The 20,917-nt window shown below is 36.9% G+C and overlaps 2 protein-coding genes and 1 non-coding gene across 10 annotated transcripts; 2 read left to right on the top strand and 1 right to left on the bottom strand.

Annotated features, from left to right (window-relative positions):
* Positions 1–935: 935 nt before the first annotated feature.
* Positions 936–10,055, bottom strand: LOC145233962 (uncharacterized). Of its 2 annotated transcripts, XM_080098731.1 has the most exons (15): positions 8,514–10,055; positions 7,584–7,704; positions 5,948–6,292; positions 5,563–5,751; positions 5,007–5,132; positions 4,877–4,945; positions 4,313–4,565; positions 3,946–4,055; positions 3,664–3,811; positions 3,471–3,605; positions 3,237–3,398; positions 2,869–3,171; positions 2,465–2,814; positions 2,172–2,365; positions 936–2,115 (listed from the first exon to the last, which is right to left on the bottom strand). In XM_080098731.1, the coding sequence occupies exons 1-15, from the start codon at positions 8,584–8,586 to the stop codon at positions 1,814–1,816; spliced, it is 2,880 nt and encodes a 959-aa protein (XP_079954857.1). In that variant the 5' UTR covers positions 8,587–10,055; the 3' UTR covers positions 936–1,813. The 2 variants fall into 2 exon arrangements, with proteins under 2 accessions (XP_079954857.1, XP_079954862.1); XM_080098736.1 differs by lacking the exon at positions 2,869–3,171.
* A 1,011-nt stretch (positions 10,056–11,066) lies between these two features.
* Trnas-gga (transfer RNA serine (anticodon GGA)) lies at positions 11,067–11,140 on the top strand. Its single transcript has one exon. It is a non-coding gene; the product is annotated as a tRNA-Ser (tRNA).
* A 5,251-nt stretch (positions 11,141–16,391) lies between these two features.
* LOC145209607 (transformer-2 protein homolog beta-like) lies at positions 16,392–20,885 on the top strand. 7 transcript variants are annotated; one of them, XM_080079925.1, is made up of 9 exons: positions 16,393–16,493; positions 16,617–16,744; positions 17,396–17,503; positions 18,166–18,244; positions 18,524–18,652; positions 18,794–18,963; positions 19,063–19,098; positions 20,129–20,289; positions 20,401–20,468. In XM_080079925.1, exons 1-9 carry the CDS (start codon positions 16,461–16,463, stop codon positions 20,409–20,411), a joined length of 855 nt encoding a protein of 284 aa, XP_079936051.1. In that variant the 5' UTR covers positions 16,393–16,460; the 3' UTR covers positions 20,412–20,468. The 7 variants fall into 7 exon arrangements, with proteins under 7 accessions (XP_079936057.1, XP_079936051.1, XP_079936053.1 ...); XM_080079927.1 differs by having other exon boundaries at positions 16,394–16,493; positions 17,429–17,503; XM_080079926.1 differs by having other exon boundaries at positions 16,395–16,493; positions 17,423–17,503; positions 20,401–20,885.
* The last annotated feature ends 32 nt before the right edge of the window (positions 20,886–20,917 follow it).

Raw genomic sequence — 20,917 nt, 5'->3', positions numbered from 1 at the left:
CATACAACCAAAATAGTAAGAATGTATGTCCATGGGTCGCGAGAAACTAGAAAACAAAATTTTGGTAAGTATTTGGGTCGCGTCATAAAAAGGTTGGGAACCACTGGCCTACGGTACGCAAAAACTAAACGGTGGTCTAGCGCAGTGCTTCCCAACCTTTTCCAGCTCGCGGCCCACTTAAAAAATTTTTGAGGGGAGGCGGACCACCGTACAATATTGCGACAAAACCACAATGGAAAAAGAACTAAAATTGAGACAGAGAAATAATAACCGCACAAGCGATGCTTCTGTTAATGTGAAGTCTGAGCTTGCTGATTTGATGACGACATCACTACAACTTTCTGGGATTTTTTTGATTTTCTTTACTTTGCTTGCTTTTTCTTTTTGTAAAAAAAACTATCCATTTTGCAGCTACGCAAAGACCAAATAAAGCTTACAAAGAGTTCTAGCATCAAGATTTTACAAGAGTACAATTACTGTTGTGACGCGACAATTGTAGTTTGTTTGTGTAATAAAGCTTTGTTTAACGTGATATCTTATGCGGCTTTTATAGTAAGTAATATTATATTTTTGAGAAAAATGGTTAAATTTGAAAGCACGTTCTCACAAACTGTGTAATTTTTTTGAACTTCTATATTAGTATGGTTGTAGTAGTTTGAAAAGCTTCGCGGCCCACCGGTTGGGAAGCGCTGGTCTAGCGTATGTTGAATTTTTTCATATTTAGTACCGCACGGTGATACGACAGGCTGTACGCTCTGCACAACAGGATACGGTCAGCGTATTGTAATGCTACCTTGGCTTTGCTACCTTTTTTACTTTAGGATTTCGTCAATGCCAAAGTTTTTAGCCTACACTTAAAATAACATTTAGCCACAAGAAGTTGTCTCACGACAAACTCAGAATGAGTATTACAAAACACAAAACTGGAACCATCAACAATAAAATTTTATGTATTATTTTGTGTCATTTGACTTGTTTCATTAAGAGTCTTGATCTTATGGGGCGTGGCAAAAACATCGAAACAAAAAAACCACGGAAATACTATGTACACAAATAATCACTTTAATTCTCCGTTTATTGTTCAGCTTTGTAGGCTACACACTTTGCCTGCTTCGAAGTAATACATATAGGCTACTTTACAAATTCCCACATTCACTGTGATGCTACACATATACTTAAATGTCAGACAAATGTTGAGTTTGTTTGTCGGGTCGGAAACTTATGGTCCGACGATTGACTTTCGAATGTTCTCCGACGACGAATTTTCTCATACAATTTATCAATTCAATTGGAATAAAATTGGATTGAGGGCGCTGCTAATAGAAAAGAAGAACAATCACAGCTACAGCTTATGATATGCTATCGATCTTAAATCGTCTAAAGTTGTGATGATCAACCAAATGAGTGCTGCATTTAAATACGAATAAATGTAGAATAGAAAGTATTGTTAGTATATACACAACCAAAGTGACGTACTTTCGCTTAATTAGAATTTCCAACAAACTATTTTAAAATGTTGCAAGTCGAGTTAGACAACACGTTTATACATCAAAAAGCGTATAAAAGGATTTAAAATGATGTCTCAGATTTAATACAGTTTACAGGGCGTTGGGTAAAACGATAAGATTGCAACTACAATTGTGCTAAAATATAACAGGGACATCGACTTTGTTTCAAAATGTTAAAGTTCGATACGCGTTTTTAGAACTAAAAATTATTTCCGAAAAAACGCGTCTGGTCAAGTCCCAAATGCGGAACAACTTTTGTCTTTCGAAATAAGCGTGGGCAGTTTATTGGGTTATTTTCGTAAGTTTTACTGCATGGACCTCAGACGAACATTCTGGTTATTTGTAGAGACGGACGTTGAAGCCACCGGCCCACTTGAATGACTTTCGACACCTCTTCGTGATCGAAGTTTTTCGTAGATTTTGTCAATGAAATCGGAATAAAGAATGGGATTTAGGGCGCTGTTAATAGGAAGAAGAACAATCGCAGCTACAGCGTATGATATGCTGTTGATCTTTACTCCGCTAAAGTTGACGAAAACCATGATTGAAAGTGGAATCCAGCAGCAAAAATCAGTGATGATCAAGCGAATAATCTTGCGTTCAAGAGCTACAAAAATATGATATCGTTAAATACGTTCAGTCGGTTAGTTTCGAATTTAATACCTAATGATTTCTTTCCAACGCCGTGGGACTTGTTGACAGATCTTCGAGCTTTCATTATTATTGCAATGTATGTAGAAGCCACGAATACGAAGACAAGAAAGTTAATGATGGAAATTGTAAGGGAAAATCTCCACGACCCATCTTTTTCAGTTACAAACAGGTTTGGTATACACACACTGTTCACACTGTAGTATCTAAAGATTGCAACACATGATGGTGTTTACATCCAAGCAGGTCTAGGCTACAGAAATGGAAATTAGGTGACAATCCACGACTTAATTACAGCAACTTACCCAAACTGGCTTGAAATTTTCAAAAGCTTGGAACCATCAGAATGTGACGCAAAAAAGTCGTTTAACTGATTCCATGATGACATTGATTGTACTTGTTGTATCAATGTGTCTGGTTGGACGGCCAGCTGCTTCGAATAGGTCAAGAGTTTTAGGGTAAAGTTCTTAGCAGAAGTAAAGTTAACGACAACATTGCTAAAGTATGGACTGCTTTCAATCATTGCCCGTTCCACAAAACTGCTTTGATAATAAGTCGATAGCGGAACAAGTGCTAATGTAATGGAAATTGCCCATGTGACAGCAATCATCAGAAGAACAACGCGAAAACTTGGTTTGGTTAAGGATGCAATCGGCTGAAAAAAGTAAACCATTTATTACAAGGGTGTGAGTGTTAATACACCACTTACATTATAAACTGCAAATAGACGGCTTCCTGTTAAAAGCAACATCGTCAACACTGACGTTTCGCTTGAGAGCACAACCAGCACTCCCATGGCAACACAAGATTGACTGGTGAGCCATGATAGAGATTGTGAGCAATAACTTCCACTATAAACTGCTCCCGCTATTCCCAACATAAACAGGTAAATGGACATAAGAAAATCAGCAACCGCTAGATTTAACACCAGCATGTGATTTGTCCTCAGCGGCGCTCCTTGGGATTTGGAAAAGATTTTTTTGAGAGCTTTCGATTCTCCAACAATGACAATCTTAATTTAAACATATCGTCACCATGTTGCATGGAGAACTGTTGCATGTTGCATGGTGAACTTACTGAATTTCCAAAGAAAGCCAATAAAGCCATGATCCATACAATAGCACGAAGAAAGGGATCGGCTATCAATTCATATCGCGAAGATAAAATTGTTGCAGAGGTTTTAAACTTGTCAGAACATTCGTCGCTCCAATCGCTGCAATCCCCGCGACCGTCAAGTATCTTGTGTGAAAATTCAATTACAGGAGCAAACGTAAATTTTGTGAAAAAATGAATGAAAATGAATTAAGTTACCCGGCTTTTATGAACAAAAAACGGTTTTCCGTTTTCACAGTAAAATCGTCCATCCACACTAGAACAGTTCATTTCATCTTCGCCTTTGTCGCAGTTAATGTTAAAATCGCAAACCACTTGTTTCGATACAGAAACCTGAAGATAGTTTTCAAACGTTGCTGTATTGTTTTACAACTTGCATGTGTTTTTTTACCTTGCGTCCATTCAATGACGCGCAGTAAAATCTGTCTGCATTTTGACATTGTGTTTTGCTCTCATCCGATCCATTATCGCAATCTTTGTAACCATCGCACACTTTTGTCTTCGGAATATTCACCAAGTTGCCACTTTGGCACACAAACCTTTGTGGTCAAAAGATTACAAAACTACGTTTTAACCATTTCAAGCATGTTTTAAACTAGTCGTTTGTGAAATTAAGCTTCACTGACTTGTTTCTAGAAATTAACAAAACATACAAAAAATGCTTGTTACTTACCTATTAGGACAATCCTTTTCGTCACTGTTGTCAAACGTACAAGTAAGGATTCCATCGCATTTCATAGTATTGTCCGCAATTAATTCTCCCACGAAAGATGATCCCGGAAACTGAAAGACGTGTATGGATTTCTTTTTGCCCAGAATTTAGCAGATTAAATACAAGGGCTATATTCTGATTGTGGCCGTTTGTTCACAAACGATTTTATAAAGAAACTTTTCATAAAATTTGTAAAAATTAAATGAAAAACTCTATAGAATTCAATAGCTTTGTCTTAAGAAGGTTATTGAGTTTAGGCCTACTCCACAATTTAGTACAATTACAAATATTTTGTTGTTAGTTAAAGGTTGCAATAACACGTATTTACTTTAACTTTACACAAAAAGGTATATTGTGGTATTGAAACTCCGTGTGCAGCACGCTGGGTGCAGTTAAATTTTCCAGTGACGTTCGGACATTTTGCTTCACACTCATCTTCTGGAAAACCTGGTGGATAGCTCCATTGGCCGATTAGAAGCAATCCCGGTTCGACCACTTTGCAATCCTCCACGCTGTCGCATAGCACTCCACTTCGTACTCCTTTGTTTGGATTGTGTATGCTGCATTTGGTAGCAGTACATCTGAAACATGTGGAGCAAATAAGTGTAATGTCATAACAGACTACAAGAATCAGCCTCTGTAACAGGGTGGTGACCGACAGATCTGTCTTTACTTGTCAAAAATACATTTCTTTTCTTTAGACAGAAACTGATGATGCCTTAATAAGCGAAATTAATATTTCTTTTTCAAATAAAACTTTACACTGACGCTGATCGTCTGCCGCTCTTTTTGAGTATATTTTGTATGTGGAGCAAATACTAAGACATAAATAAAATGTATTTTATGTGCTTAGCTTTATAAGTTTGGAAAGTGATAACGTCCATACAACAACCTGCATTCGGTTCCAACATCATCCAACAGTCCTGCACTACAGGGTAAAGTTCCACCACAGTAGCTATATCTGCGGGTGAGTAATTGGATTTGTTAACTTATTGCAATGAGTGTCATCATGCACCTCATACTTTTCATCCAAATTGTTCCAGGAGCATTCGGCAACACCATTGCAAACACTTGTTCTTTGTGTGCATAATGTCAGATTGAAGTCCGAAATTTCACAACGAACCGTTCCTGCAGGACATATCTCCGTTCTAAAAAGTAGTTCAATTTTTTCTTGAAATATCATGCTCAAAACGCTTTAGGCAAAAACGTGAAGCGAAACAGAGGAAAGGCTTTTTGCGGTTGGTCTGGTGGTGTGTGTTTTTTGCATTTTTTGCTCTTATCCCGCTTTTTATTTTGTTTTTAGACACTGATGATGCTTTTTATAGCGAAATGCATTTGTTTTGATAAAACAAATAAAACATAGCGACAGATTTAGTGGTTTTTCACACTGAATTTTCTTCATCTGATTTTAATGACCCTGAATCGTCGCGGTCGTTTTACTTGAAAGGAGATTTCAATAATAAGAAAAGAATTACTACGTGAAGCGAAACAATGTGAATAACTCTTACAAACAATTTCTTAGAATCTACAACAAAGCAACTATAATTCCACTAATATTACAGGTATCATAGATATTACTTGTCAGTTCGCAATTGGACGTGTTTACAGATATCGGCAACTTGCTTTTCGCACAAGCACTCATCAGATAAATCCGAGCAGTCAATTATTCCGTCACACACTCGCTGACGTGGAACCAACATAGTGTTGTTAAGGCAAGTGGTGCATTTTTGTGCATTGAAAACTACTCCAGAACGATTTCTTATGTCTCTGTAAGTAAGTTACAGTAAAAAAGAGATTAGTTTAAAGAACAGTTGCAGTTAAACTGTTGATGAAGTCGCCACGTCTCTTGCTTAACATCGAGTATTTAAACATTGCATGCGGCTCAATAAAGTTAGGCGGATGCTGGGAAACTTTTTATTGGCGTAAACAGCTTCGTTAGGTTTATGGGCCCGCAAGTACAAACCTTCCATCAACAATACTGCTGTCCGATGTGTAGCACAAGTCTGAGCCGTCGTCACAGTCCTGGACACTATCCCACAATAACTGCTGTGGCAAACGGCAAATTTCACCATTGCGAAAGCATTTGAACCCGGCACCATTTTTCCAACCATCATCATCTTCAGGACAACCATTGCAAGCTGCCCCGTCGCATACAGTTGAACGTAGAACACATTTGTTACCACTCAGACATTTGTAATGTGTTGGACATCCTACGTCACATGGAGTCAAACCTTGGCACGTGATCGTACCGTTGCAAATGTAGTCTCGTTGCAGTGAACAGGTATATCGTGATGACGTCGGCGTGCAACTAAATTCCAGAATTTTTTTTAGACAACAAGGTTTAAAACAGTGGTTCTCAACCTTTCATGGACCGTGCCACCCATAAAAGTAACTTTTGGGCCTCGTGAGCCCTTTCATGTAACCCTGTAGGACCTGTACCCCCCTTAAAAAATGTAAATTGAGTCCGTAATCGTAAAACTTCAGTGTAGACAAATAGTATGTAAAACAGCCGATTAAATTGGGAAATAAAGTTAAAAAGAAAATGGCTTTTAGTGGGTGTTTTTGATGAATCTAAACCCGTGCCCCCCCCTCATATTTTATGATTTTGACAAACTATGGGAAGTTTGTTGGGCTACGAGTTTAAGCTGATGTGGTCGCACGTATTAGTGACGTCACGTGAAATGACGTCATACTTTAAGTTCGCCAGCTTGCATTTTTCTAAAACTCGGCGCCTATGTGAGTTGATGCTTCACGAAAGGTCAGCATGGCACGTAAAATTTAAATCCTGTGACTGCTGTGTTGCTGATGCTGTTTAAAAAAAAGACATCCATTACCAGCAGCACGCAAACATGTACTACATAAAAGCTCGCAATCGGGGTTTAACTGAATGTCACCGGGTTACAGTCTCATACATAATAAATCGCCTTCATATCCTTTAATAAGGTCGCTCTATTTTAACCCTTTAGGAAAACGAACAGCACAAATATTGACCTACAGTCAACGCTTGATACCGTATTTACTCGATTGTAAGCCGCGGCTTATATTGTTTTTTAGCTGCCGTTTGTGCAGCTTATAATCGAGGGCGGCTTACATTTTAATTTTATTCCGATATTATTTCTACACTCCAACGTTTTAAATTATTTGGGGTTCAAAACATGTATGTATGTACAGATTATACGTCGATATACGTTCTGTTGGGTACAGTTATCAACGTAACTAACGTATATAGGCAAATAGTTATGCTGTGTAACAGCAGAAAGAAGTATATTAGGAAACAATAGCATCAAAAATTCCAGCGTGCGGCTTACAATCGAGGGCGGCTTACATTATTTTTTTAGCACCTCAACTTGCGGCTTACAATCGAATTTTTTTTCTGACGCAAGTAAATTTTCAACCGCGCCATATTAAGGGTGTTATAGCTTTATTGCCAATTTTGTTTTGTTTTGACGAGAAGGCGTGTTTTAGAATTTTTTTAACGTACAAAGGTATATGTTAGGTTCAAAACAGTACTCCCATGTGTTAAACTGCATTTCAATCACCACAATTTTGTTTTTGTGTGTGTAAACATACAAATATGCGCATAAAACACAAACTCTGACCTGATTTCCATTGTTGAACATTGCAAACAGGAAACGTTTTTTTCGTCACTTCCGTCACAATCTTGCACACCGTCACAAAACTTTGCGGCCTCAAGAGAAGAGCCGTTAGTGCAAAAAAACTCTAAAAACATAACAAAAAAACTTCGCGTATCAAATAAATCTTAAAATGACTTATATGCGTCGCCTTTTAGTTACTGAAAACCTTGAACAAATTTCATTAACTTGCGTCGTAAAGATATACTGCCGTCAATATTTTTAATTGTGTATAAGTGGAATATATCAGTAAAAAGCAGTTCGACAAATTTCATGTAATACAACAATATAGGATAGTACGTCTGGTTTGGGTAATATCTTTTTAATGTTATTTATTTAATAAACAAAGAGATTATGAAATGTCGCACCGCACACAAGTCTGTGGCGTTACAGGGTCATAGCCAGTGCCGGATTAAGGGTCTGCTGGCCTGTAGGCACATTTTATAAGTGGCCCGAAAATCAGGATTGCCAACTAAAAAATTAGAATTATCGTGTTGCCAAATCTTTCTACCAATTTTAAAGTGGCCTGGATTTTTGACTGGCCTGTAGGCACGTGCCTACTTTGCCTAATGGTTAATCCGGCACTGGTCATAGCTATTTAATAATAATTTGATCCCTTTTATTACGTCGACCACTATGACCATTATGCTTTTAAAAAAGAGGACGAATATGGTTGCATATACATTATGTTAGAAAGCAATAATGCCGGTTTGACACTCTTATAATGTGGTAGTTTTTACCTATCTGCTTTCACAGTTACCGGTAAGCATAAAACTCGTAGCACGAAACTGATATTTAACAGTTTAAAGATGCAAAAAAAGTTTACGGAAACTGAAATCACCCAAATTTTCCTTCAGTTAATGAACAAAGTTAGGCTCTATGTTTAAATACACTTACTTTGTGCCACCGCCAAACTGTTGACCAAAAATAAAAATAAGAGAGGAAAACGAACGTCCCACCACCTAAACATCGCACAGCCAAAATAAGCCGGTTTAGCAAACAAACAAAGAAACTACAAAGCCTGCCGTCACACCAACTTATTTTCGCGCTAAACAAGAGGAAAAAGTACACAAAGTAGCGGAAAACTGAAGTTAGCCTGCATAATATGCAAACCTATACCAGCGGCGATTTCATACTGCGGAACACCCTATCAATCATTTGCAAACCTTCCTTCATTCGGACATGTGGAGCATGATAAGCATCATTCGGTCAAATCAACTAGTCTAACTTCCATTTCACTAAAGTTCACGCACTTTTGCAAACGGACTTATAATACAGTGTTCAAGACATTAGAAGTACAGCCATTAACCTCAACGATACTTTTAAGGCATGGTGTACGTCAAGATTCTGGTTTCTTAAGCTAAAAACTAAACAAATATGCTTTAGGATTTTTTAATTTAGAAAAGTTTAGAAAAAAGGCTAAAACAAATATGCTTTAGGATTTTTTAACTTAGAAAAGTTTAGTTTGTTACAAAGCCCATGTAATAAACAACAACGCGCCATTCAATTCCATCAAATACCAACAGAACATCGACCAAACTTCGCGTGTTGGTTGCCTGAAGCACTTTTGCTTTTAGTGATTAATATTTTCTGTTGTCAATACAATGTATGTTCAATAAAAAAGTACCTCTTAAAAATACCGAATGGATGGACTATAATTTTGTTGCAGTGGTATAAACCTAACTAAAACAGTCTAATTGCCCAACGCCTGATTTCACTGAGAATAGAAATCTTTCACTGTAACTGCACCTAAAAAAATAAAAATCGATCACGTTGTAGATAAATGCTCGACAACCTTATATTATTTTTGTATTTGATAAAGTTCTATTGCAGCGCTGCACTAAAGTTTATAAGTTTACTGAAAAAGTGTATAGCAGTAAGGTGATGTTTTCGTTTCAACCAGATCACTTTTAAACAATTGGCCAAAACTGACGATTTGATGATAAACCATTGCCCAAACTTGATCAATATTACCCCAGTGGTTCTCAACTGGTGGTCCATGATAACTTTTTGTTTGGTCCACAGGACGTCCACTAAATTAAGTGATAAACTAGAGGTGATTGCATATTTCATGTTGAAAGAGCATTAAAATGTTAGGTGTTAATAATTGTATCTGACTTCCTAAAAATCAGTTTTAAAGAATGATGTTTCATGCCGAAATGGTTGTTTTGTATGCCTACTTTAATCTTACCCCGAAAATATATGGTCCACAATATTATGTTTACTGGGCCGGTGGTCTATGGCCCAAATCGAGTTGAGAACCACTGTGATAGCCAATACAAAATTTATGGTCGAATAGACTGATGTAGTCCAAACCTTTATCGGCACGTCTGTATAACACCAGTTTCGGCCAACCAAAAAGCTGCAAATCGCGTATCGAGCGGTACGGTAATCAACATTTGGTTAATTTGAAATTTAGGAGTTGCTCGTTCGTCCTTTTGTCGAAAACGATTAATTTGTATACCACAACAAAACAACTTGAGACTTTTTAACCCCAGACGAAGCACGTATGTGTAGTGATGGTAGGCACGCTTTATGTCCGCCTCGTTGTATAAGTGATGTTGGTAATAAATGTCTTCTACTTCCTAAGTTGCCAACAACATAGCAGCCACTAAATTTCTCACGTGACATACATTTTTGTTCTGGGTAGTTCATGAGACAATATTTTGTAACATACCATATAAATGGGAGAACTTGATTTTAATGTTATGCCGTGTGATTGCTTAAAGGTCATGACGTTATGTATTATTAATATAATTCTTACAACAACTTTTGCTATGAATTTACAAACCGACATTGACCTACTAACTTATATTTATTTTTTATATGCAGGTATATTATTTCCGTCCCCTGGACATGCTTTCCGACAAGCCCCAATACATTTTATATCTACTAACCTCTGCTTTTTTGTTTTATTTTATATTTTTAAATATTAAACTACGATTAGTGTTGATATTAGATAATCTTTGGTGATGACGTAATGCAATGGACCTCCGGCAATACCATTGCGCGATAATTCATCTAGCCATACCTATCTTATAAAAAAAACGATTACATTCCGCCACATTTAGCCTGACAATTAGTATTAGGACTTTAGGCATAGTCAGATTAATACTTTTGTACCAAATTTAATTGCAACTTTTTCATTTATTGAAGAATTCCAGTGTCGCCGACAATATGCGATATGCCATATAGGCTAGCCCAGGAGTGGGCAAACTTTTCAGTACAAGGGCCGCATTCAAAAGTTCTCAATTAACCCAATATAGTTAAGATGAACATAAATTCATAACTGGGATCAGCCCTGAAGCGTCTATGCAGACCAGCGATCACGGCACACTCATATATAAATCACAGGTCAATCTGGAGATCCCCTACTACGAAGCTGACATGTGCAGCATACGAGGCAGGCAACGGTGCTTGTGATTCGACTTTCGGCGGATTCTCCACTGGGCCTGTGTAGCTCAGTTGGTAGAGCGCGAGTCCCGGAAAGACTCCTGTCGTGGGTTCGAATCCCACCGCAGGCTAGATTTTTCTAGCCTACGCCTTGCCATATGGTGGTGAATGCTTGGTGACCGGCTGATTCGGTATAGCGCCTTCAATGGGCCTGGCGTACTGTGATTTAACCCAATACATTAACACAGCATCAGGGGCGGCTCGTGCTAGGGTGCTGCGGAGCTGCAGCACCCCCTAGATATTTTTACTTAATGGTCCTACCACAATAATACAGATAACTTTCATTATACTTATTTTTTTTTATTCTTAAGTATAATTTTTATAAATATAATTTCCGCCTTGATCGGCATTTTTTTCACAAAAAAATGCTAGGTAAGCACTTTTTTCCAAGGAATGCAGCCTGACTACCATGAATAAAAATGTACGCATTATGACGTCACATACCGTTGTAAACAAACTGGCGCCAGTTTGTGTTCTTGGTTTTAGGTAGGTAAGTTATATTGTGTACGCTCTCAAAAGGAGTTTGAGGTACTTATTAAACATTAAATGCGTATTAACACTCCCATATAAAAGATTCAATGTTAGGGTTGATTCTGATGAAGTTTTGCTCCTACTCGTGAACTTCACTGTCCTGTTTTTTTAATATATATACTCGAACTATTTTATTCAACATCGAATTTTTAACACAGTTGGGAGACCCAGCCATATTGCGACTTAAATGACTAACAAAACGGAACTGTTCTCCCTTTTTAAATGGAAACTTTTTCTGAGAAATGAAGACCACAAAGCTGTGCAAATGCCTTTTTATTTTTGGTATAAACTCCACCCAGAACCTATGTTTGTGTTCTGCCATCTGATACCTACCTCACACTTATTGGTTGATTTCTTGTCCCTGATTTCAACACCATTTTGTTGCTTTTGTAATTGGCAGGCAAAATTGTTAAAGTTGAGCAATATGTTCCCAATGGTGATGGTCATGGCATGTCAGTCAGGAAAAAAGGTTTCGCCCATCAGAACCAAATGCTTTCACCAGTGGCTGACTTGATGCTGTAGACTTAAAGGGCACATGACCTGTATTATACTATTTTAGTATACTATAAAATATTTTAAAATTTTTGTAAACTATAGTACAGTGTAGCTGTTCTTTATAGGCTACAGTCTTTCTAAAAAAACAAACAAAAATACATTGTGTGATATTAAACAGGTTGCAGACGATGTTCGCGACTTTGCGCAAAATAAATTACAATTCAAAATGTTATCCGTAAAGTTTTTTTAACAAAAATAGTTGGTGCAGACTGCAGACTACATGTCACATTATAACAAGAAGCAACAAAACCGGTATCACCACGCGCCAAATTGAAACCAACTACCATGACGGAAACAATCACCTGGCTATAGTTACCGTAGTCAGGCTGCATTCCTTGGAAAAAAGTGCTTACCAAAATGCTATTAATATGTTATCTATGGTGGAACTGCAGCTCCAGTTTCATCAAAGAATTATAGAGTTCTTTGGTTTCATGACGAATCACTGTGCTCCAAAGCCAAACCCGCGTACTGTATTTTTAAGTTCGACAGTGAGTACAGTTACATGAATATTTTTGACGGTTAGTCGTGACTTTTTAAGATGAATGTAAGTGGGCTTCAGTTTTTGCAGTTATCATTGAATTAAAAAGTGTATCTCACACCTTGAAAAAGAAAAAAAGGTCATCTAACACCTTGAAAAGTCACGATTAACCGTTATAATAAAAACCTGAATAAAAAGCTTAAGAAAAAATGGAATAAAACATCTGCTATTCCAAATATGCAGAAATAAGCAATAACAAGAAATAATCAGTTTTAGTTTTGAATGCTAACAAAGATAAAACAGCTTTGTGACTGTGGAGTTAAATGCCTCACTGAAATTCAGGCAATATTAAATGCAGAACAAACAATTGCAGAAGCAACAGGAATTTTGAAACACCTTAGTGATGACAATTTCAAGTTTTGGTTTCTTAAAACACCATGTGGACAGCATTTGCAACCAAGTGCAATCTTGTGTATTGATATAATGGACATGAACTGTTTGTCTAGTAGCTGCTAAATTGCTTCACTGGAAATGTTTCTTAAGAATGGACATTCTACAGAGGAGATAGTGGTGAACACCAAGCATATCCTATTGCTAAAATAGTTACTGAAACTTAAAAAAAGAAAATCCAGTTAGCCAGCAATTTCTATGAGTCCCTTAAAGGCAAACGATTCTTTTCAACACTGAAAAGGATGCAAACTTTTCTAGGGAACACCATTATTTCCAAAAAGACTTAATAGCACTAAATAGAAAAAAGTTTCTTAATTGTCATTTGGAAATCAAGGAAGAAGCTATCAATTATTTTGCCCAAACTATAACTTTATGATTCATTTTGGTTGTAACAAGGAAACACAATGTTTAATGATATGTTTTAAACTGAAGTGAGAGTGTTGTAAATTTTAAAGCTAGCAGAGTTTTGCACTTCAAAAAAAGGAACTATAAGCTATTTACCACCAAGTAATGCAGCAAGTATAGCAATTAAGAAAGTTATAAACAATTAATGGTCTGTACACAAAAATTAGGATAAGATGTTTAAATAAAAAAGTTCTGGCACAAATGTAATGTTGTTGTTAAATTTGCCAGTTATGATACAAATAAAAAGCTTTATGGGTCGTTTTTTTGTGTGGCAATAATCTGTGAAGTGTCATGGCCATATTAATGACGGAATAGCAAGTGCGTTAGTTAGTGATCATCGTTACAACCAGTTTTTCTTAAATGTTGTCCAACTGAAATACTTCGACCTTTTTCGACTCATTTTTTACTAACTTGTTTCTATGTATTGTTGCTGTGTTTTACCGTATTTACACCCGCTTCGTTTCGAGTCTGTGTCACGTGTGTTTTTGTGCCACATTATTACTGCATGTTATTGAGTTTGGTCCGTCACTGTGCAAGTAAACAAAATTCCCTAATGATGCCGTCTGCTGTTTACACTCGTGTACATTATTGCGTAACAAAAATTACGTCACAATGGAGTTGCTAATTAACATTTGTATTACTTGTTTCTACACAAAACAATGGCTAGAAAACCAGAAATGTGGCTTTTCTATGTATTGCCAATATTTGTTTAATGAAGGCAAAATTTGGAGCAGCACCCCCAGAAATTTTAGGCACGAGCCGCCACTGCACAGCATGTTTCAAGCCAAATACGAATACATTTGTAGTCACTTAGTTGATCGTACAAATATTGGTTGAAACGCAACAAATTGTTTCAAAATAAACAAGCTTTTGTTGCAACAAACACTATGATATATAAACTCGCATTTAGTATCCATCTTTTTGGTTGTGCGGGTCTGCGTTAACGTTTCCAAAGGCGTGTTCAATGTCCGTTTGCAAAGTACAGCAACGACCTAAACGTGATCCAAAGTGAACAAGGTTTTGGCATCAACAGTGCACAGTGGATTTGAAAACGTTAAACGCTTTTACTTTGATTCCCTGCCATAGCAAATTACTCAAACACTAAATCGTCGTTAAAAATGTTGATTCGGCAAATTGTATATTGAGTGCGTACATGCGCTCTTAAAGACCTACAGTAACCGTCCAAAACCGATCAAAGAAATTGTGTCAAGTCACAATTTGCAAAATAACATGTCAAAAACAACAGGCTAAAAGCACGTAAAAAGTATTTGTGTTTAGTCCCAAAGTATGGTACGGGTACAGATACTGGGCAAGGTATCGACAAGTCGCACTCTGGTATCTTTTGAAACTCTACGCCGATGCTTATAATACTATTAAGCGTTGCTCGGTAACTTTCTCTGACAAATTTACTAACATATGGCGGGCCGCATGGACTTTTTTTGCCGGGCCGCATGCGGCCCGCGGGCTGTAGTTTGCCCACCCCTGGGCTAGCCTAAACTTAGCAATCTTTATTCGAAAAGTTGACAAAGATCATAAGACGTGTTGTTATAACTGGTTGTTATAACAACGTGTAGGCTACATTATAAAATTTTATTTTACGTCGTGATTCCGTTTCTATATATGCACTGCTTTTTTCAACTAAAAACTTTTATGTTCTCTGCTCCATTTCACCCACTTTGATCTTGATGGGATGCCATACATTAATCAGCATAGGTAAAAGTAGCTAAGCTATCGAGAATTTTTTTGGGGAAGTGTCACTATAAGTCTATGCGTGTAAATAGATCTCACAAGGCAAAAGCTTCAGGAGTCGGGGAGAGTGGGGTAAGTTGTTAGCCTACAGGGGCGAGTTGTTACAACGCGAATAACTTAAATTTGTGCGGGTATTCGCTGACTTCTTGAATTTTGCTATTTTGAGGTGTGTAAAGTAAATTTTTAGACATAAGCTAAATCGACTCTCCTAAAGCACACAATTTAATAAATTCTATAATGCAAGTTTTGTTTGTCAAGGGATAGTGGTATGTTAGCACCTTGTAAAAGAACAAAATTGCAAACTTTTGCGGATTTTAAATACAGAGTGGTTTATGTTGCACCATGCTGGCGGGGCGAGTTGTTTCAAGGTGTACCACAACTGAAACAATGATTATCATATGGGCCTGAGAAAGGTAATACTTAACTTTTGTTATTAAATAATGTGCTTAAAAAAATTAATAAAAATGGCCTATTAAGCTATTGAGAACCGATACAAAATGTCACCCATTTTTAAAAGCACCGGAAGGCCTACCGTACGCGTTTTATGTTGTTGTCCTGCCGCCTTTTAAGTTGGGTAGAGCTACTAACAGAGGAATTAGTTTGGCCCCTGGTTGAAATTTGTTCGATAGGTGGCGCAACGGAGCATAGAAGTTTATGGTGCCATAAACAAATTGCTGAGTCAGCACCATAAACGCCTATGCTCCGTTGCGCCACCTATCGAACAAATTTCAACCAGGGGCCAAACTAATTCCTTTAAGTTGCTGCTGGTTTTAAAGTTAAACTCATAGCAGAGATGCAATTTTTTGCCTAATCAATGCAGGGTTTCATGCGAGAATAGTAATCTCGAGAGATATATTTCAATGGATTTTTTTTGTTAAATTACCTCGTTGTGTTAAATAAGTACAAAATTAAGAGCTATCCCTCTGAACAAAGCGAAAAGTTAGGAAAAATTCAGTGGACCGTAAACGATCGTGGAAACGAGATTTTTTTGCGCACAATTGGCGCGAGGATGTTTTTACCGTTGCGAAACTGTGCAGTTACCTAACCTTGCTGTTTTACATCCTGTTGTTTATATCTTTTGCAATAGCTTTCCAACAACAATGTTTTATGCTTACAAAGATTTACAAAACTAGCAATAAGAATCTAGTTTACTTTAATACTTATTTACTTTTGTCTTGTAGAGGGTAGAAATTTGTTTCCGATTTTTATAACTGGTGGTAAAAATGAGTGACGTTGAACCTGGAGAATACAAAAGAGTAAGTCAAATTAACTGCGTGAACGTAGTTTTAGATACATTCCCATAGAAATAGATACAAATGTATTTATCTTAGACCCCGTTTTCCTTGTTTGTTTCGACTGTGAATGTTTTGTTTGAGCAGAGTCGTACTCCTGACAGAAGGTCCCATTCACGTTCCAGATCACGTTCCAATGATTCAAACCAGTCACGAAAGTCAGGAAGCATAAGAAGATCATACTCGCGCTCCAGATCACGGTCAAGATCGAATAGGTGGGTCTTTTTAATGGCATGCAACACTGTTAAATAACCCCAAAACCAGTCCAAATCTGAAACATATAAAAAAAGGTTAGTACAGAAGAAAACTAAAATTAGGAAAAAATGGGGTTGTATAGGTGTCTGAATTTGTACAGACAAGAATAAAATGAAAGTTTTTTGGTCCCTGTCTCTTCTTTCTTAAGTAAACCCATTAATATTTAAAATTTATGTGCAAACATGTTAAGTAGAAGGGGGTAAAACGATAAATGTTTTAAAATTTACAATAATTGATGCGATTTTAGTTACAGTGCAGTTGAAAGATTGCATGGTACCTTACTAAGCAGACAAGACACATTTAGCGCTTTAAATTTGTGTTTGTGAAAGATTCGGTTTGGGACTTTTTGCAACAAATTATTTAGCCAAAACCAAACCTTTGCAAAAATGGCCGATTCGACTGAAATAATTCGGCAACCTGAATGTTCAGTACATCTCTTGCTTCACAACTTGGAAATCAAAATTTTCATAGTGTAAAAATAGCTACATAGTGTTGCATATGTTGTTTTTTAACAATTAAATGTTGTCACTATGAAAAAGAAGTGGACCTGTTCTTGTATTGACATAAGTTGTAGGGATTGTATTGCATTGGCTGTTTGTGTATGCCTATAGATCAAGGTCTGGCTCATACTATCATAGATATAGATCCAGAACACCAGATAGATATGAGCGCAATGGAGATCGAGATCGACGATACAAATACAGCCGATCCCGTTCCAGGTATGCTTTTATAGTTATGAGAAATATGTTTTATATATATATATATATATATGTGTAATTTTTGTTTTTAAACTTTGGTTTTTGATGCTGAATTATCCAATTGGTTTGTGTGTATGCATACATCTTTAAGAGTGCTTGTACTAGACCAAATTACCAAATTGCAGGTATAAATCTGTGGAAATGACATGGTTAAAAATGTTTAATGAAAATCATGATAATCTTTACATTGAAATATCTGTGTACAATCTGTCTACACTTTAAACTAAGAGTGTTATCTTTACACTTGGTTTAAATTTTTGCTACATCATCAAACTGCAGCAGTTTCAATTGTTTTAGTATTCTGTAATGGTTGAGTTAGGTTGCTGCCAAACTGACTTACAGTGCTTACAAATGTCTTTTTGTGGTAAAACTGACCACAAAACTGTGATTGAAAAGATGTTGAAATTGGTGGCAGGGGGTCTGATGACAGAATTTTGTTGTTGTGAATATGCTTTACATGTGACCTGTTGTGTAATTGTGTACATTACTGAGTAAGCTGATTTGTTTATGATAAACAAGTTTGCCTTTAAAAATATTGCTGTGTGTACTGTGTAGGTTACTGTCTTGTTTAAGCAATGTGCTTTGACCACAATAATAATATGCACTGTTTTTTAAAAAAATAGATCTCACTCATATGCACGATCTCGTGATCGCGGAAGTAGATCACCCATGTCAAACCGAAAAAGGCACATTGGAGATCGGGTAACTATATTCTACCGTAAAATATTTGTGAATCGTGTGCTAGTGATTTATTTTGTGCGAAAAGTTTGTTTCAAATTTAGTGAACTAATTTATCAGGTCATACAACAGGTCACTATTGATGCTACATTTGATGGCAAGTTAAAATATAAAAATAAAAATACCACTGAAAATAATACAATAGTGTCCTTCTTGTTCGGAAACTAAAAGGACCATAGTGTGTACATGGAAATAAAATATACGTTGACTTAAATTACAAATGTACTTTGTCTTTTGTTTCAGTTGAATCCACCTCAAGGACGATGTTTGGGTGTATTTGGATTGAGCCTTTACACAACTGAAAGTGATATCAGAAGCGTCTTCTCACGATACGGAAGAATAGCAAGCATCAATGTTGTGATTGATCAAAAGGTAATTGCTTTGTCTGAATACAACTAACATTGCTACAAAAAAACACTCTGTATGAATATGGGTAGTGTACAGCCTGTAAGTATTGAAACTAGAAAAAATATAGCATAGTTAAGAAATAAATTATTTGCCTTTATTCTATAGACTGGAAGATCACGTGGTTTTGGCTTTGTGTACTTTGACCATGAAGATGATGCAGCAGAGGCAAAGGAGCGAGCAAATGGTATGGAACTGGATGGTCGAAGAATTCGGGTTGACTTCTCTATCACTAAACGTCCACACACACCCACACCAGGCGTTTATGTTGGTCGACCGTGAGTTGTTTGGTTCTGTTTTTCCCACTTACCTTATATTGTATTCATTGTTCAACCAGCAAACGTGCTCCAAGGGTAACAAGCACTGTTGTTTGACAGGTATCGCCCGCCACCTAGAGACGACTATAATGACAGGTACAAGTACTGTCTAACGTGCTTGATCCAACTTTGTGTAAAAAATCCAACTTTGTTTGCGTATAAAATTGGTATTGTAACCAGGGCTGCCAATGAGAATTTTAACAAAACCCAAGACTCACAGCAAAATAACCCAAGAATTTAAATGAAAACCCAAGATTGCAAAATGTGGTTAGAAATGCAATTAATTAGTAAATTTACTCGTTTCATTGACAATTTTTTGACAATTTACAGTCCGGAAATGCAACTTTACAAACTGGTAGGAAATGGTCAATGCAAGCAAAGGGAATATTATGTTCAATAAAATATGCAGCAATCGCCAGTTCACTCTTGGCTGTTTGATGATCATCATATGTTTTCTTTTTCATAAAATTAGTAATGTCTACAGTATATTTAGAAGCTTTAAAACTTCTTTGATGGTTAGCAGTTTTTATGTTTAACGAGCATTGGTTTATTTGCATTTTTAAGTGTAACGATGCTTTCACTGTATACTATCTAGAAAGAAGTAAGGTCTAGAAAAGAGAGAAAATAAAAGAGATGATAAAATGGCCTAGTGCAGCTACCCGAAAAACTTTTCTCGTTAAAATAGTTCTTACATATATTCATTTCATCAATAGGACTCAAAACCCAAGAATTGCTATAATTTTCAAAATAAAACCCAAGAACCCAAGACGTCAAGTAAAAACCCAAGATCTTGGGGCAAAACCCAATCTTTGGCAGCCCTGATTGTAACATTTTTACTGTAGTTACCAGCAAAGAAAATCAATCCTTGAGTTGCATGGATTGTTGTGTTTATTACAATCATCTAAACATTTGTTATTGAAGTTTGTTGATGAACTACAGATCGTTGATTGCTGTAAACAATTTTTTTACCTGATCTACTTAATGCCAGTTGCCATTATCTCCCTTGTATTGGATGAAAATGCAAGCACTTTGACGAGATAACAATTTCAACCATTACCCTTGTACACTTGCTGGTTGACCTTACACCCTGTTCGGTTTTAACTTGGCCTGCCAACTCTTTGCCCAGATACAGGGATGAGTATCGACGTGACAGCTATCGTAGATCTCCTTCTCCATATCACAGACGTCGTTCCCCATCTCCACGCTACAGACGTCGTTCACCATCGCCCTACAGTCGCCGTCGTTCACCGTCGCCTTACTACAGAGACAGATCCCCATACCGTGAACGTGAGTCTTACGCATTTTACTTTCATATGTGTTTCGCAATGCCAGCAAGTTATTTATTTCGGTTGCTAAAATAACTAAATCCTATTGCTAAACTTGATACTTTCTTTGCAGGTCGCTACTAAACGACGGGCTATTGGCACAATGCACCGTTTCTGGCCTCATTTTAAACTCACAATTTCTTGTTCATTATACTCTGGCCCATGAAACATAGGTATGTTTTCTCCAGTTTGCAATGCATGTCTGGAACACCCGTCGTCATTTGCTTACAAAATTGTTCTTACAAAAAATCCCTATTACACTGATTGAAACTCTGGGCTCAATTGGTGTTCTTTGTAGCTACAAGTTCTTAATTTTCTGTTACACTGTTGCAAAAAAACTACAACATTCAACGACAATGGTTTTGGCTTTGTGCCTCTGTACATAATCTCGCGTTGTAACGCTCCCGTTTTGAAACGAAAAAGCCCAACTGCTGTGTTAACATGTATGCCTTGTAGTGGCGTTTTTGATTTTTGTTGACATGTTTCTTATAAAAGCGTAATGTTTTTACCAATTCTCCCGTCTGGTTTGGCTCATTAAACGGCTCGTACCGATGTGTACACCAGTGGTTTCCAATTTTATCCTCACGTCT

This window comes from Phallusia mammillata, chromosome 1 (genome assembly GCF_965637545.1).
Source record: "Phallusia mammillata chromosome 1, kaPhaMamm4.hap1.1, whole genome shotgun sequence".
Taxonomy (NCBI): domain Eukaryota; kingdom Metazoa; phylum Chordata; class Ascidiacea; order Phlebobranchia; family Ascidiidae; genus Phallusia; species Phallusia mammillata.
The sequence above is the reverse complement of the archived record's forward strand: the minus strand, read 5'-3'. Positions and strand labels throughout refer to the sequence as shown.

What these genes read in the sequence shown, in the direction of transcription:
- LOC145209607 (XM_080079925.1), top strand. Translation starts at nt 16,461, where the DNA reads ATGAGTGACGTTGAACCTGGAGAATACAAAAGA. An exon ending in TCACGGTCAAGATCGAATAG is followed by an intron (nt 16,745 to 17,395) that starts GTGGGTCTTTTT and finishes GTATGCCTATAG; the next exon opens with ATCAAGGTCTGGCTCATACT. An exon ending in GGCGTTTATGTTGGTCGACC is followed by an intron (nt 18,964 to 19,062) that starts GTGAGTTGTTTG and finishes GTTGTTTGACAG; the next exon opens with GTATCGCCCGCCACCTAGAG.
- LOC145233962 (XM_080098731.1), bottom strand. Translation starts at nt 8,586, where the DNA reads ATGTTTAGGTGGTGGGACGTTCGTTTTCCTCTCTTATTTTTATTTTTG. An exon ending in TGTTCAACAATGGAAATCAG is followed by an intron (nt 6,293 to 7,583) that starts GTCAGAGTTTGT and finishes TCTGGAATTTAG; the next exon opens with TTGCACGCCGACGTCATCAC. An exon ending in TGGCTTTCTTTGGAAATTCA is followed by an intron (nt 3,172 to 3,236) that starts GTAAGTTCACCA and finishes GTTTAAATTAAG; the next exon opens with ATTGTCATTGTTGGAGAATC.